This window comes from Dendrobates tinctorius, unplaced genomic scaffold (genome assembly GCF_039654945.1).
Source record: "Dendrobates tinctorius isolate UK_male_01 unplaced genomic scaffold, ASM3965494v1 ptg000398l, whole genome shotgun sequence".
Lineage (NCBI taxonomy): Eukaryota > Metazoa > Chordata > Amphibia > Anura > Dendrobatidae > Dendrobates > Dendrobates tinctorius.
This window is the reverse complement of record NW_027362064.1, coordinates 609,699-626,510: the sequence shown is the minus strand read 5'-3', so window position 1 is coordinate 626,510 and position 16,812 is coordinate 609,699. Positions and strand designations below refer to the sequence as shown.

At 48.5% G+C, this 16,812-nt stretch overlaps 2 protein-coding genes across 4 annotated transcripts in view; one reads left to right on the top strand and one right to left on the bottom strand.

Annotated features, from left to right (window-relative positions):
• NME7 (NME/NM23 family member 7) overlaps positions 1-4,363 on the bottom strand; it is a 238,141-nt gene extending 233,778 nt beyond the window's left edge. The window contains exon 1 of the mRNA XM_073563790.1: positions 4,233-4,363. Coding sequence (XP_073419891.1) covers positions 4,233-4,235 — 3 coding nt within the window. The 5' untranslated portion in view covers positions 4,236-4,363. The remainder of the gene's footprint in view (positions 1-4,232) is intronic.
• Positions 4,336-16,812, top strand: part of BLZF1 (basic leucine zipper nuclear factor 1) — a 32,258-nt gene continuing 19,781 nt past the window's right edge. Inside the window, exon 1 of one of the 3 annotated variants that reach the window (XM_073563792.1) lies at positions 4,336-4,469. The gene's annotated coding sequence lies outside the window, so the exon portion shown is untranslated. Of the gene's footprint in view, positions 4,579-16,812 lie in introns of all 3 variants that reach the window. The other 2 variants (XM_073563794.1, XM_073563793.1) reach the window with 2 other exon arrangements.

Here is a 16,812-nt window from a genome sequence, read left to right as displayed (position 1 = left end):
ATAAAAAAAAAGCACTAAATGTTACAAGAGGTGCAGTTTAAGCATAGCTCACAATTTTAAGTTAAAGGATCAGTGGTTATACTCCCTAGATATGACAGAAAGAGGTAGTTGTCATCCGATTCCCGGGGAGACAGGTGGTTAGTAACCCTTAATTGACTGCAAAAAAAAAACCTACAGCAAGAGTTTGTGGCAGCTGGCACTGAGGTTTCAGTTTGAACAGTAATGCGCCTACTAAAAACTGGAGACCTCCATTCCTGAACTCCTGATCAAAAAATTACAGAAAATTTAGCTCCAAAATGCTCAAAACCAAATAAATAAGGTATATAAGTTTTGGGATTCCATTCTGAGGAGTGATGAAACAAAAGTGTAACATTTTTTGGCATATGCATCAACGTTATGGCTGAAAAAGGAGAAGCGAAGAACATGCTGAAACTAACATAATGCCTACACTGAAGCATAGCGGTGGCTCGATGTTGCCTACAGAGAATCATGGTGGTGGATCAGCGATGCCCTGAGACTGCATTGCTTCCTCTAGCACTGGAAACCTGCAGCATGTGGTGGGTAGGATGGATTCAATCAAGTATCAGGAAGTCCTAAAAGAAAACTTTATGTCCTCTGTGATGAAGCTCACGCTTGGGTGTCATTGGACCTTCCAATGGGACAATGATCCCAAGCATACTTAAAAGTCTACCAAGGCCTGCGTGTCTCTGTGTCTCTCTCTCTTCCAGACTCGTGTTCCTTTAAATTTCATTCCCTAGCGACTAAAGCGGATCCGTACAGAAAACGGATCCGGTGGCATCTGTTTGTCACAAAACGGAAACTCTGGCGGATTTTGACTGACGCCAGAAAACTGAAGTGTGAAAAAGGCCTTAGAATAGCTGGTTAACAGGTGCTTTACTAAGTATTAAAGACAGTTGTGATGAAGGGGTGAATAAATCGGAGACTGCAGTAGTCATTAGTAAAGTCCACTTTACTGTTCAAATTAGGAGTTTTTTTTAAGTATTTTTGTTTTTCCTGAAGAGGTTTTGAATAACATCTTGACCAAAAGAACAGTGCGAGTCACATCTTTGAAGTGGCTCCTTATGGAATAAACGCATTGTTTTCGATCACCTCAAAAAACTGTGTGAACATGGCCGTACAAGTTCTTCTGTCAGAACGAGCTGTCTGATGGATTCTCAGTTACGGGATATTGTTGGATGGTGCTTGCAACCACAAGCAGTTTTGAGATATTAACACTTTTCATTTATTTACAGCTTGTTACCTAGGAGACCGACCACCGCAGCTGTCTAGCCTGCAAGTACTGCACTTAAGCTGGCTGTGAATAGACGGTAACAGCGCTCTCCAGCGATCTTAGCCAGCTTCAAAACACTAATTACAAGCTTAATGGGAAGGAGCTTGTAAGCACTACACATGCTCTGAGGTCTAGCAGCGATGGTCGGTCTCCAAGGCAATGAGCCTAAACAAAAGAAAAAAAAGGGTTAATATCTCAAGAATCGCTGAAAAATTTAATAAGCAGTAAATTGCAAAACAGGATACATTTACAAGCACTAGCCGGCAGAAGATCCGTCTATTACAATGGGAACACCCATTTAACTCAAATTTGGCAATTTGCAATGAAACAATTAAGTCTGAAAAACCCAAACGGTGCAAATGTTTTAATGTAAAACAAATCTAAATATTATTTATAACCAAAAACACATAAAAAATTGTCCTGAAGTCACACAAATCCTTTATCAGATCTAATGTTAATGACTTCAGGTGACTCAGGTGTAGGATCCCAACACAAAGCAGCGGTCATGTGACAAGACGTGACGGCAGGCCTATGTGGTCACATGATGTCACATCACCATGGTTTAGTGCAGCGGCGGCCACAGAGACAGAAGAGGGTGCAGGGGCGGCCACAGAGACAGAAGAGGGTGCAGGGGCGGCCACAGAGACAGAAGAGGGTGCAGGGGCAGTCGCAGAGACAGAAGAGGGTGCAGGGGCAGTCGCAGAGACAGAAGAGGGTGCAGGGGCAGCCGCAGAGACAGAAGAGGGTGCAGGGGCGGCCACAGAGACAGAAGAGGGTGCAGGGGCGGCCACAGAGACAAAAGAGGGTGCAGGGGCGGCCACAGAGACAAAAGAGGGTGCAGGGGCGGCCACAGAGACAAAAGAGGGTGCAGGGGCGGCCACAGAGACAAAAGAGGGTGCAGGGGCGGCCACAGAGACAAAAGAGGGTGCAGGGGCGGCCACAGAGACAAAAGAGGGTGCAGGGGCGGCCACAGAGACTGAAGAGGGTGCAGGGGCGGCCACAGAGACAGAAGAGGGTGCAGGGGCGGCCACAGAGACAGAAGAGGGTGCAGGGGCGGCCACAGAGACAGAAGAGGGTGCAGGGGCGGCCACAGAGACAGAAGAGGGTGCAGGGGCGGCCACAGAGACAGAAGAGGGTGCAGGGGCGGCCACAGAGACAGAAGAGGGTGCAGGGGCGGCCACAGAGGCAGAAGAGGGTGCAGGGCCGGCCACAGAGGCAGAAGAGGGTGCAGGGGCGGCCACAGAGGCAGAAGAGGGTGCAGGGGCGGCCACAGAGGCAGAAGAGGGTGCAGGGGCGGCCACAGAGGCAGAAGAGGGTGCAGGGGCGGCCACAGAGGCAGAAGAGGGTGCAGGGGCGGCCACAGAGGCAGAAGAGGGTGCAGGGGCGGCCACAGAGGCAGAAGAGGGTGCAGGGGCGGCCACAGAGGCAGAAGAGGGTGCAGGGGCGGCCACAGAGGCAGAAGAGGGTGCAGGGGCGGCCACAGAGGCAGAAGAGGGTGCAGGGGCGGCCACAGAGGCAGAAGAGGGTGCAGGGGCGGCCACAGAGGCAGAAGAGGGTGCAGGGGCGGCCACAGAGGCAGAAGAGGGTGCAGGGGCGGCCACAGAGGCAGAAGAGGTTGCAGGGGCGGCCACAGAGACAGAAGAGGTTGCAGGGGCGGCCACAGAGACAGAAGAGGTTGCAGGGGCGGCCACAGAGACAGAGAGGATGCAGGGGGGGGGCACAGAGACAGAAGAGGATGCAGGGGGGGGGCACAGAGACAGAAGAGGATGCAGGGGGGGCCACAGAGACAGAAGAGGGTGCAGGGGGGGGCCACAGAGACAGAAGAGGGTGCAGGGGCGGCCACAGAGGCAGAAGAGGGTGCAGGGGCGGCCACAGAGGCAGAAGAGGGTGCAGGGGCGGCCACAGAGGCAGAAGAGGGTGCAGGGGCGGCCACAGAGGCAGAAGAGGGTGCAGGGGCGGCCACAGAGGCAGAAGAGGGTGCAGGGGCGGCCACAGAGGCAGAAGAGGGTGCAGGGGCGGCCACAGAAGCAGAAGAGGGTGCAGGGGCGGCCACAGAGGCAGAAGAGGGTGCAGGGGCGGCCGCAGAGACAGAAGAGGGTGCCGGGGTGGACAAAGAGACAGAAAAGGATGTCGGGGCGGATATAGAGACAGAACAGAGTGCCACGGGCACAGACGGTATATGGACCCTTTGCAGTCCAATAACGCCCCTTTATGCATCTGTAACAGAAGCTGCGGTTTGCTGCTCTTAAGGTGGAGGTGGGCACCTCTATAAGTGGACCCCAGCTTGTACCAACAGTTCGTCTGCCACAGCAACTGGTTCTACTAGTTCTAACACTGGACTTAGGGCGACCAGCTGGGAAGAGCAAGACAGAAACTGGATCACATTTTGTTTAAAAAAAAAAAAAAAGTAATATTGTAGACAATCCATTTAATTCTTTAGTGCTCATTTCACTAAGCTGTGCTATACACAGAGTCCATGTCCTCAGGGGTAGGAGCTGGAGTCACCAGTACTCAGCACTCACCATGCTCAGCACTCCCGTGTATCCCCCCATTCTCTCTATTAGGGGGGCCCCAGTACTCACCATGCTCTGCACTCCCATGTATCCCCCCATTCTCTCTATTAGGGGGGCCCCAGCACTAACCATGCTCTGCACTCCCGTTTATCCCCCCCCATTCTCTCTATTAGGGGGGCCCCACGGCTCACCATGCTCTGCACTCCCGTGTATCCCCCCATTCTCTCTATTAGGGGGCCCCAGTGCTCACCATGCTCTGCACTCCCGTGTATCCCCCCATTCTCTCTATTAGGGGGCCCCAGTGCTCACCATGCTCTGCACTCCCGTGTATCCCCCCATTCTCTCTATTAGGGGGGCCCCACGGCTCACCATGCTCTGCACTCCCTTGTATACCCCCATTCTCTCCATTAGGGGGCCCCAGCACTCACCATGCTCAGCTCCTCTCTGCTGCCCTGCTGTCTGTCACCCGGCACTGGACGCCAACAGCAGTTGTCCTGGGTCTCCCTGGCAACCACCAGACACCGAAGGGAAATTAGCCCCGCCCAATAGACGCACAGCGTCCCACAGACGCACTGTCTGAAGCCCCTCCCGGAAGTGACGCACGGCTACGCTGACGGCGTGCTGCTTATAGCAACACAGAGCAGCTGACGTCTTCCCGTGGACACGTAAGTCGTCCCCTCTGCGACCCTAGCGAGACGCTCGTTCACACTCCTTCCTCCGCCTAATGGTGGCCTGTGAGTTCTGTCAGTCGGGACGCCGTGACTTCTACTCCATGTTAGTTCCGGACTCCATGGATCCCTGAGTGTAGTAATACCGCAGCGGCCGCTCCTCACAGTGATGCATTGTTGCTGTGCTGGGCATTGGGTATATACGTATAGGGGATGTCTAGGCTTTATAAAGCAATGGCCATAAGTCATGGGGGTGATAACCTGGCTATATCCCACATACAGAGGGTGTAATGGACTGGGGGGCAGCTCTCCGCAACGGGCTGGGGGGGCAGCTCTCCGCAACGGGCTGGGGGGGCAGCTCTCCGCAACGGGCTGGGGGGGCAGCTCTCCGCAACGGGCTGGGGGGGCAGCTCTCCGCAACGGGCTGGGGGGGCAGCTCTCCGCAACGGGCTGGGGGGGCAGCTCTCCGCAACGGGCTGGGGGGGGCAGCTCTCCGCAACGGGCTGGGGGGGGCAGCTCTCCGCAACGGGCTGGGGGGGGCAGCTCTCTGCACCGTGCTGGGGGGGGGGGGGCAGCTCTCTGCACCGTGCTGGGGGGGGGGGGGCAGCTCTCTGCACCGTGCTGGGGGGGGGGCAGCTCTCTGCACCGTGCTGGGGGGGGGGGCAGCTCTCTGCACCGTGCTGGGGGGGGGGGGGCAGCTCTCCGCACCGTGCTGGGGGGGGGGGGGGCAGCTCTCCGCACCGTGCTGGGGGGGGGGGGGGCAGCTCTCCGCACCGGGCTGGGGGGGCAGCACTCTGCACCGGGCTGGGGGGGCAGCACTCTGCACCGGGCTGGGGGGGGCGGCGCTCTGCACCGTCCTACTGGGATTCTTATTTTGTGTTTTATTTTTTTTTAACTCTTATCATGTCTCTACTAGTCATGTGACCACAAGCTGCTCGGATGGTTTTGGTTGCATTGCTGTCGCATGACTGTCACCATGTAGCCCAAGCCGCCTCCTGCCAAGTACGACATTAAACGCTGCCTCCAGCACAATCTACTGGTGGACATTATTAAATCCCCAGAATCGGTGAGAACGTCGATCCACTGATTACAGCAGGAGCAGTAGATTTTTCCACCAGCTTCTGATCCCACAAGTGGCAGGATGACGTGTAGATCTGTCGTGGAGCACAAGCTCATGGCTGTTGTATACATAATAGGGCAGGGCTTAAAAAAATCTGACCAATGCAAAGAATTTTTACTCACAGAAAACAATGAAAAACAAAAAAAGATTCCTGTATAATCAAGGGTTTAAAGGGAGTCTGTCACCCCAAAATGCAAATTAAGCTAATGAAACAGCTTTGTATATAAAAAGATCATACAAGTAATATATATATATATATATATAGTGCTGTAACTATTCTTAAAACTTGTTTTATTCTATATGAGAGTCCCCTTGGCAGGGTCAGGAGCTTGGTGCACCTTTACGCCCCTTCAATGTGCATGCGAGCAGATACCAGACTGGTGATGCGTGAACCTTAATTGTGGTGTCGCATATACCCTGACTGAAGCAGTCAGCGGTGTGCAGACTGTGGGAGTGATACCCCATTTCATCAGTGAAGGCAGCTGATGCCCCCAGAAGTGTAACAAGCGGCTTCAGAGTGCAGACTGCCAACAGATCGGGTCCATGTTCCGCCGGTATTTAGTGCGTCACAGAATAGATTAATATCCTGATCTCTTCTGCGTTCTACTGAAGAAAGAAGGGGCACGTAACTGATCCCCTCTGAAGCCGCTCAGAGCACTTCTGGGTGTATCGGGTAAGCCAGAGGTGGCAGCTGATGGGAAGCAGTAATGAAAGCGAGGGCCTGTCCCCTCACTGTTCTCTGCAGATTCCTTCATAGTCAGTGTGCCCGCAGCACAGTTGGGGTGTCTGGCAGCTCTCGCTCTGGGCGCAGTGTTGGCCAGGGTCACACAACCGTTTGTTTGGCCAAAGTGCGATTAAACATCGGATCACACTCTGAACAATGTTAGTCTATGGAGCCATGCACGTGTTTTAACTCGGACTGAGCCGGTAAAAGTTTCAGCATGCCTTGAGTTTCAGCCGATATTCAGATCGCAGTTAGCCATGCAAGTCAACAGGTGTGTTGAAATCATCGGACCGCACTCGGATGACAGCTCCGTGAAGACTGTGATAATCTCCAGTATTAGGTTAGAGTTTAGGCCAACCTAGGTGAGAAGACATCCAGCCCAACTTATCAGAAGAATGGAACAGAGAACATCCAAGTGTCAAAATGAAGAAAATCTTTGTGATGGCCTCACGCATACAGCGGTCTTGAAGTTCTAAGGTTTATTTTTCAAGTACATGGAGACATATTATCCAGTGTTAATATATTGGGTGTTTGTATTGTATGCACTCAAATCCACTGTAAGCATTGCAGACCCTTTTTCACTCTCAGGACCACCCCGAGGGAGGTCTCATGGTGTAAAAACTGTATAGTAATTTACAAAAAGTGTGTGTGGTTAGAATTAAATTATATGAATAAACCTTGTATTCAATGACCAACATAATTTTTTTTTTTTTTTTTTTTTTAATTCAAAAGTTATGGCAATTGATCAGTTAATGGGGTTGTTCCACAAAAAAAAAGTACATTTAACACTTTCATCAATAGAGCTTGATGGTAATAAGTTCCATGAACTGGATGGAGCAGCTCTGCAGGGTCAGACACAGCCATTACAGAGCACATAGGAGGGGCACATTTATAAGATTATTTCAACACAGGAACGTTTTTTTTAAAGCGCTCCCATCTGTGTTTTGCTTGTTTTATTATGTGCATGTAATGTAGTGTGTGTATTAATAGACAGGGTGTGAAATAAGTATTGAACACGTCACCGGTTTTCTAAGTAATTATATTTCTAAAAGTGCTATTGACACGAAATTCTCTCCAGATGTCAGTAAGAACCCATCCTTTCCACAGGCAAAGAAAACAAAGCATAGATGTCTATAAATGAAAAGAGAACCTGTTGCGTGAAAAAATGCTATTAAGCTGCAGATATGGGGTTAGTCTGTATGTTAATAAGTATTCTGAACCTACTTGGCGCCGACACTTGGACCCCTCACTGCCACGTGAACTATATTCCTTCCAATAGCGTTCGGATTTCAGTCACAGGCGGCGCCAACACGGGTTCAGTCACGGTTTTTGCATATGGAGCAGCGGGTGTAACTGCGCCCCTGTCACTGACTGGGGTGTGGTTACCAGGGCTGTGGAGTCGGAGTCGGTGCTCATTTTGGTGGAGTTGGAGTCGGTATAAAATGGACCGACTCCTAAAATATATAATAAATTGGGTACAGTAATTCAATGCAGGATGTGCTGAATATTTTTTCATAGGAGTTTGGGAAAGTTATGAAATGTCCTATAAATGGCTGTTATATTCCTGATCTAAGGCTACATTCACACACAGCGTTTTTCCTGTGTTTTTTGAGGATACGTTTTTCAGCTGCAAAAGCTGATCATCTTTTTAAAAAACTGCATCACCTGAAAGGTTTTTGAGCTCATAGATAATGTTTTCAATAGCAAAATCAGATTAGAAATCTGCTCTATCTATCCATTTATCCATATCTGTCTATCCATATCGTATCTGTACCAAAAAGAATGAAAACCGGGTAGTACACCAATATATATTCTGTTCTATATAAATATCTTGATTATTGGATCATAAAAATGATTAAATGTCTGAGGTTCACATTGTACTACAATAAATTTTTCACTTAAATATAAGCAATATGTGTGGGAGTCGGAGTCGTGGAGTCGGAGTTGGAGTCGGAGTCGGTGTAAGGGAAATTGAGGAGTCGGAGTCGCAGGTTTGGCTTACCGACTCCACAGCCCTGGTGGTTACAGCAACCACTCTCCAAACAGCGGTGACTGAAGTGGCTCCAGTGCCATGAGTGAAACCCAAACGTTGTCGGGAGGAATAAAGATAATTTCCTGCCGGCAGCTGGGGTCTAAGTACCAGTGCTGGGCAGGTTCAGAACGCTATTAACCTGCAGAATAACCCCATATCTGCACGCTAAGCTTGTTCGCATGACCGGTTCCCTTTAAGTTATGTATAATGAGAAATGACACAGGGTAGAAGTATTAACCCCTTCACGACCTTTGACGCTACGTAGGCATAATGAAAAGTCATACCAGAACGACCCATGACGCCTATGTGGCGTCATGACTTTAAAGCCCCCCTGCGGGTCGGGTGACCTAGGTCACTGAAAGGTCACCCGACCCGCAGATACAGGGGGCTTTGTTCTTCACCACAGGGGGCGTGGCTTCGCCCCCACGTGGCTATGATCGCTCTGATTGGCTGTTAAAAGTGAAACAGCCAATCAGAGCGATAGTAATATTTCATCAATGAAAATTGATTAAATATTACAATCCAGCCATGGCCGATGCTGCTGTAGCATCGGACATGGCTGGAGACATCGATTCCACCCCCCCCACCGGCGATCGCCCCCCCGCAACTGAATGACAGCTGCAATCTGCCGCCGTTGTCATCATCTGCCCCCCTCCCATTCCCTCTGCTCCCCGCCAGCCTCCGATCCCCCCTCACCCCCCCCCCGGTACCTCCTGAGTCCCCCCGTCCCTCCTGGTGTCCCTCGGGTCCGGATGATGGGCGCCGCCATCTTGGAAAATGGCGGGCGCATGCGCAGTGCGCCCGCCCGAATCTGCCGGCTGCAGATTCCATTCTTTCATTTTGATCACTCTCACAGTGATCAAAATGAAAGAAAAAGTAAATAAACCCCCCGATTATCACCCCCATAGGTAGGCACAACTAATAAAATAAAGAAAATATTTTTATTTTTCCATTAGGGTTAGGATTGAAAAGAGGGTTAGGGTTGGAAAGAGGGTTAGGGTTGGAAAGAGGGATAGGGTTAGGGTTGGAAAGAGGGTTAGGGTTGGAAAGAGGGTTAGGGTGGAATTAGGGTTAGGGTGGAATTAGGGTTAGCGTTGGAATTAGGGATAGGCTTGTGGTTAGGGATGTGTTGGGGTTAGGGCTGTGGTTAGGGGTGTGTTGGGGTTAGGGTTGGAGTTAGAATTGAGGGGTTTCCATTGTTTAGGCACATCAGGGGGTCTCCAAACGCGACATGGTGCAACCATTGATTCCAGACAATTTTGCGTTCAAAAAGTCAAACGGTGCTCCCTCCCTTCCAAGCCCCGTGTGCCCAAACAGTGGTTTACCCCAACATATGGGGTATCAGCGTACTCAGGAAAAATTGCACAACAACTTTTGGGGACTAATTTCTCCTGTTACCCTTGGGAAAATAAAAATTTGGGGGGGCTAAAAAGTTATTTTTGGGGAAAAAAATGATTTTTTCATTTTCACGTCTCTGCATTATAAACTTCTGTGAAGCACTTGGGGGTTCAAAGTGCTCACAACACATCTTACATACGTTCCTTGGAAGGTCTAGTTTCCAAAATGGGGTCACTTGTGGGGGGTTTCCACTGTTTAGACACATCAGGGGCTCTGCAAACGTAATGACGACCGCAGACTATTCCATCAAAGTCTGCATTTCAAAACGTCACTACTTCCATTCCGAGCCCTGACGTGTGCCCAAACAATGGTTCCCCCCCACATATGGGGTACCAGCGTACTAAGGACAAACTGGACAACAACTTTTGGGGTCCAATTTCTCCTGTTACCCTTGTGAAAATAAAAAATTGCGAGCTAAAAAATCATTTTTTGAGGAAAAAAAAATTATTTTTTATTTTCATGGCTCTGCGTTATAATCTTTTGTGAAGCACTTGGGGGTTCAATGTGCTCACCACACATCTAGGCAACTTCCTTATGGGGTCTAGTTTCCAAAATGGGGTCACATGTGGGGGGTTTCCACAGTTTAGGTACATCAACGGCTCTGCAAATGTAACATGATGCCCGCAGACCATGCCATCAAAGTCAGCATTTCAAAATGTCACTACTTCCCTTCCGAGCCCTGACGTGTGCCCAAACAGTGGTTCCCCCCACATATGGGGTACCAGCTTACTCAGGACAAACTGTACAACAACTTTTGGGGTCCAGTTCATCCTGTTACTCTTGTGAAAAAAAATTGCGGGCTAAAAATCTTTTTTTTTTTGAGGGAAAAAAATGATTTTTTATTTTCACGGCTCTGCGTTATAAACTTCTGTGAAGCTCTTGGGGGTTCAAGGTGCTCACCACACATCTAGATAAGTTCCTTGGAGGGTCTAGTTTCCAAAATGAGGTCACATGCGGGGGGTTTCTACTGTTTAGGCACACAGGGGCTCAGCAAATGTAACATGACACCCTCAGACCATGCCATCAAAGTCAGCATTTCAAAATGTCACTACCTCCCTGCTGAGCCCCGACGTGTGCCCAAACAGTGGTCCCCCCACCATTGTACTCCGGACTAACTGTACAACAACTTTTGGGGTCCAGTTTATCCTGGTACCCCTGTGAAAATAAAAAATTGCGGACTAAAAATATTTTTTTAAGAAAAAAAAATATTTTTTATTTTCACGGCTCTGCGTTATAAACTTCTGTGAAGCACCTGGGGGTTCAAAGTGCTCACTATGCATCTAGATAAGTTCCTTAGGGGGTCTAGTTTCCATAATGGGGTCATTTGTGGGGGAGCTCCAAAGTTTAGGCACACAGGGGCTCTCCAAACACGCCATGGTGTCCGCTAACGATTGGAGCTAATTTTCATTTCAAAAAGTCAAATGGCACTCCTTCCCTTCTGAGTCCTGCCGTGCGCCCAAACAGTGGTTCCCCCCCACATATGGGGTACCAGCGTACTCAGGACAAACTGGACAACAACTTTTGTGGTCCAATTTCTCCTGTTACCCTTGTGAAAATAAAAAATAGCGTGCTAAAAAATCATTTTTGAGGAAAAAAAATGATTTTTTATTTTCACTGCTCTACGTTATAAACTTTTGTGAAGCACTTGGGGGTTCAAAGTGCGCCCTAAACATCTAGATAAGTTCCTTAAGGGGTCTAGTTTCCAAAATGGTGTCACTTGTGGGGGAGCTCCAATGTTTAGGTACACAGGGGCTCTCCAAACGCGACATGGTGTCCGATAACGATTGGAGCGAATTTTCAATTCAAAAAGTCAAATGGAGCTCCTTCCCTTCCGGGCCCTGCCGTGCACCCAAACAGTGGTTCCCCCCCACATATGGGGTACCAGCGTACTCAGGACAAACTGGACAACAACTTTTGTGGTCCAATTTCTCCTGTTACCCTTGTGAAAATAAAAAATAGCGTGCTAAAAAATCATTTTTGAGGAAAAAAAATGATTTTTTATTTTCACTGCTCTACGTTATAAACTTTTGTGAAGCACTTGGGGGTTCAAAGTGCTCCCTACACATCTAGATAAGTTCCTTAAGGGGTCTAGTTTCCAAAATGGTGTCACTTGTGGGGGAGCTCCAATGTTTAGGTACACAGGGGCTCTCCAAACGCGACATGGTGTCCGATAACGATTGGAGCGAATTTTCAATTCAAAAAGTCAAATGGTGCTCCTTCCCTTCCGGGCCCTGCCGTGCGCCCAAACAGTGGTTTATGACCACATATGAGGTATTGGTGTACTCAGGAGAAATTGTCCAACAAATTTTAGGATCCATTTTATCCTGTTGCCCACGTGAAAATGAAAAAAACTGAGGCTAAAAGATAATTTTTGTGAAAAAAAAGTACTTTTTTTTTTTACGGATCAATTTGTGAAGCACCTGGGGGTTCAAAGCGATCACTATGCATCTAGATAAGTTTCTTGGGGGGGTCTAGTTTCCGAAATGGGGTCACTTGTGGGGAAGCTCCAGTGCTTAGGCGCACAGCGACTCTCCAAACGCGACATGGCAAGCGCTAAATATTCCAGCATATTTTCCATTCAAAAAGTCAAATGTGCTCCTTCCCTTCCGAGCCCTGCCGTGCACCTAAACAGTGGTTTATGACCACATATGAGGTATCGGTGTACTCAGGAGAAATTGCCCAACAAATTTTAGGATCCATTTTATCCTGTAGCCCATGTGAAAATGAAAAAAATTAATGATAAAATAAAATTTGTGTTGCAAAAAATAAAATGTCCATTTTTTCCTTCCACGTTGCTTTAGTTCCTGTGAAGCACCTGAAGGGTTAATAATCTCCTAGAATGTAGTTTTGAGTAGCTTGAGGGGTGCAGTTTTTAGAATGGTGTCACTTTTGGGTATTTTCTGCCATATAGACCCCTTAAAGTGACTTCAAATGTGAGGTGGTCCCTAAAAAAAATGGTTTTGTAAATATTGTTGTAAAAATGAGAAATTGCTTGTCAACTTTTAACCCTTATAACTTCCTAACAAAAAAAAAAATTGCTTCCAAAATTGTGCTGATGTAAAGTAAAAAAGTAAACGTGGGAAATGTTATTTAGTAACTATTTTTTGTCACATCACTCTCTGGTTTAACAGAATAAAAATTCAAAATTTGAAAATTGCGAAATTTTCAAAATTTTCGCCAAATTTCTGATTTTTTCACAAATAAACGCAAAAATTATCGACTTAAGTTTACCACTAACATGAAGCCCAATATGTCACGAAAAACAATCTCAGAATCGCTAAGATGCGTTGAAGCTTTCCAGAGTTATTACCTCATAAAGGGACACTGGTCAGAATTGCAAAAAATGGCCAGGTCAAAATAGGCTGGGTCATGAAGGGGTTAAACACGCTTGCTGAAGTTTATTTAATGCTTTGTAGGAAAACCTTTGTTGGTGATGACAGCTTCAGGACGCTTCCTGTATGGAGAAACTAGTTGCATGCATTGCTCAGGTGTCATTTTGTTGCTTTCTTCCACACAGTGAGTTTTTTTACCGCAGTATTTCTTGATCTAGATCAGGATTGTTTCAATCAGAGGAAAACTATAAAGGTACTGTCACACTTAGCGATGAACCAGCGATCCCGACCAGCGATATGACGCGGTCAGGATCGCTGGTACATCGCTAAGTAGTCGCTAGTGAGGTGCCACATAGGCAGATCTCACTAGCGACATCGCTGGGGACGGGGGTCGCTACTTACCTGTCACACCAGGCGATCCTGCGTCCTCCCGCCCGGCTCCACGCGTCGCTCGTCTTCACAACAGGAAGCGCCACAGGAAGCTGACGACGAGAAACAGTCCTGAACGTTCTCGCGCGATCAGCGATAATCAGCGGGGGAGCCGGTCGTAGGTAAGTATCAGACACAGCGATATCGCTAGCAATATCGCTATAACGTCACTAGTTATAGCGATATTGCTAGCGATATCTCTTAGTGTGACATGCCCTTAATAGAATCACATCACGGCTTCTGCATTTTTCACCCAGTCCTGTTTTTGGCTTACAAATAATAAGGTAAAAAACTCCCCAACTACTCAAAGTGTGCACATGGCCTAAAAGTTCTGTGGGTTCCCAATATGAACTCTTGATTTTTAGTTCCTTTCATAAATTTTCTGTTGGCTTCAGGTCAGGTGATTGGCTCGGCCATTCTAACAACTTTATTTTCTTTCTTTAAAACCAATTGAGAGTTTCCTTGGCTATGTGTTTGGGAACATTGTCTTGCTGAAGTGTCCACCCTCGTTTCATCTTTATCATCTTGATCAGGGGTCCTCAAACTTTTTAAACAGGGGGCCAGATCGCGGTCCCTCAGACCATTGGAGGGCCGGAATATAGTTTAAAAAAAATTATGAATAAATTCATGTGCATACTGCACATATCTTATTTAGAAGTAATAAAACAAAAATAGGAACAAATACAATATTAAAAATGAAGTTAAATCATCAAACTTACCGATTTTTTGGGTTCTTCGAATATCCTACACTTCGAGTCAATTTTTTCTCTTTCTTGATATCATTGTTTCCTAGGGATTCAAAATTGCTATAAGTAAAATACCAACATATATACAGCGCTACAAAACCAATATACCAGCAATAAAATTGCCCACACAGAGACATACAGACTGCACTGACCATCAATGCTGCCTGATCAGCGCCCATCAATGCAGCCTGATCAGCGCCCATCAATGCAGCCTGATCAGTGCCCATCAATGCAGTCTGATCAGTGCCCATCAGCGCAGCCTGATCAGTGCCCATCAGCGCAGCCTGATCAGTGCCCATCAGCGCAGCCTGATCAGTGCCCATCAATGCAGCCTGATCAGTGCCCATCAATGCAGCCTGATCAGTGCCCATCAGTGCAGCCTGATCAGTGCCCATCAATGGAGCCTGAGCAGTGCCCATCAGCGCAGCCTGATCAGTGCCCATCAATGCAGCCTTATCAGTGCCCATCAATGCAGCCTGATCAGTGCCCATCAATGGAGCCTGATCAGTGCCCATCAGCGCAGCCTGATCAGTGCCCATCAATGCAGCCTGAGCAGTGCCCATCAGCGCAGCCTGATCAGTGCCCATCAGTGCAGCCTGATCAGTGCCCATCAGCGCAGCCTGGTCAGTGCACATCAATACAGCCTGATCAGTGCACATCAATACAGCCTGATCAGTGCCTATCAATGCAGCCTCACCAGTGCCCATATTGGTGGAACTCCACTTTTACCTCAGGCTCAGACTGGTGTGGTGCAAGAATCCCCAATAGGCAGCATTGGTCCCTAAAGGGCAGGTAAATGTCCCCAATAGGCAGGTAAATGTTCCCAATAGATAGCACAGGTCCCCGATAAGCAGCACAGGTCCCCAATAGACAGGTAAATGTCCCCAATAGGCAGGTAAATGTCCCCAATAGGCAGCAAAGGTCCCCATTAGGAGGCACAGGTCCCCAATAGGCAGGTAAATGTCCCCAATACGCAGCACAGGTCCCCAATAGGCAGGTAAATGTCCCCAATAGGCAGCATAGGTCCCCAATAGGCAGGTAAATGTCCCCAATAGGTAGCACAGGTCCCCAATAGGCAGGTAAATGTCCCCATTAGGCAGCACAGGTCCCCATTAGGCAGGTAAATGTCCCCATTAGGCAGCACAGGTCCCCATTAGGCAGCACAGGTCCCCAATAGGCAGCACAGGTCCCCATTAGGCAGCACAGGTCCCCAGTAGGCAGGTAAATGTCCCCAATAGGCAGCACAGGTCCCCATTAGGCAGCACAAGTCCCCAATAGACAGGTAGATGTCCCCAATAGGCAGCACAGGTCCCCTATAGGCAGGTAAATGTCTCCAATAGGCAGCACAGGTCCCCATTAGGCAGCACAGGTCCGCAATTGGCAGGTAAATGTCCCCAGTAGGCAGCACAGGTCCCCAATAGGCAGGTAAATGTCCCCATTAGGCAGCACAGGTCCCCAATAGGCAGGCAAATGTCCCCATTAGGCAGCACATGTCCCCATTAGGCAGGTAAATGACCCCAATAGGACCCGGCATTAAAAAAAAAAAAAAAAAAGTACTCTCCTATGTCCCCCACTGCTCTGAAGAGGCGCCCGCTCATCTCGGTCTTCTTCCTACACAGGCGGCGTGACGTCATCAGGCCGCGCAGGCGGCGTGATGACAATCACGCCGTCTGTGTGCACTGTGCTCTGCTGCATACGGAGGGCTGCGTAACGCCTTTCCTCGGCACCTCGTCCCGCCGGCATTGAACAGTGCAGTTCACGAGTTCAATGTCGGCCTGGCGGGGGGCCGGATAAAAGTCCTTGGCGGGCCGCATGTGGCCCGCGGGCCGTAGTTTGAGGACCCCTGATCTTGATAGATGTTTGTCCATTCATCCTTCAGTCATATGAATTTTGCCAGTGCCATATGTTGTAAAACCACCCCACACCATGATGTTCAATCCTCAGAACTTTACTGTTGGTATGGTGGTCTTGTGGTGATGTACAGTGCCTTTTGGCCTCTAAATATGGTATGTATTGTGCTATCCAAAGAGTTCAATTTTGTTCTCCTATGACTAGATTATGTTCTCCCAGCCTTGCCTAAATGCTGTTGAGCAAACTTTAAACACTATTGAACATACTTTTTGTTCAGCATTTGCATCTTGCATAGGGAACGTGTATTCAGTTCATGGAGGTTGAATGCATTACTTATTGTTTTCTTATTGTACCTGCTGATTCCAAGTCTTTAGGGGGTTTTACACATAGCGATATCGCTATAACGTCACCGATTTTGTGACGTTATAGCGATAATCACTAGCAATATCGCTATGTGTGATACTTACCTCCGACCGGCTCCCCCGCTGGTTATCGCTGATCGCGCGAGAATGTCCGGCTCCATTTCTTGTCGTCTGCTTCCTGCTTTGATGACGAGCGACGCTGGACGCGGGCGGGAGGACGCCAGGATCGCTGTGTGTGAAAGGTGAGTATCGTGCGCTGCGTCGCTGCTGCATCGCTGTGAGATCTGCCTGTGTGAAAGCTCACTAGTGATCATTTAGCGATGCACCAGCGATCCAAAGATCGCAA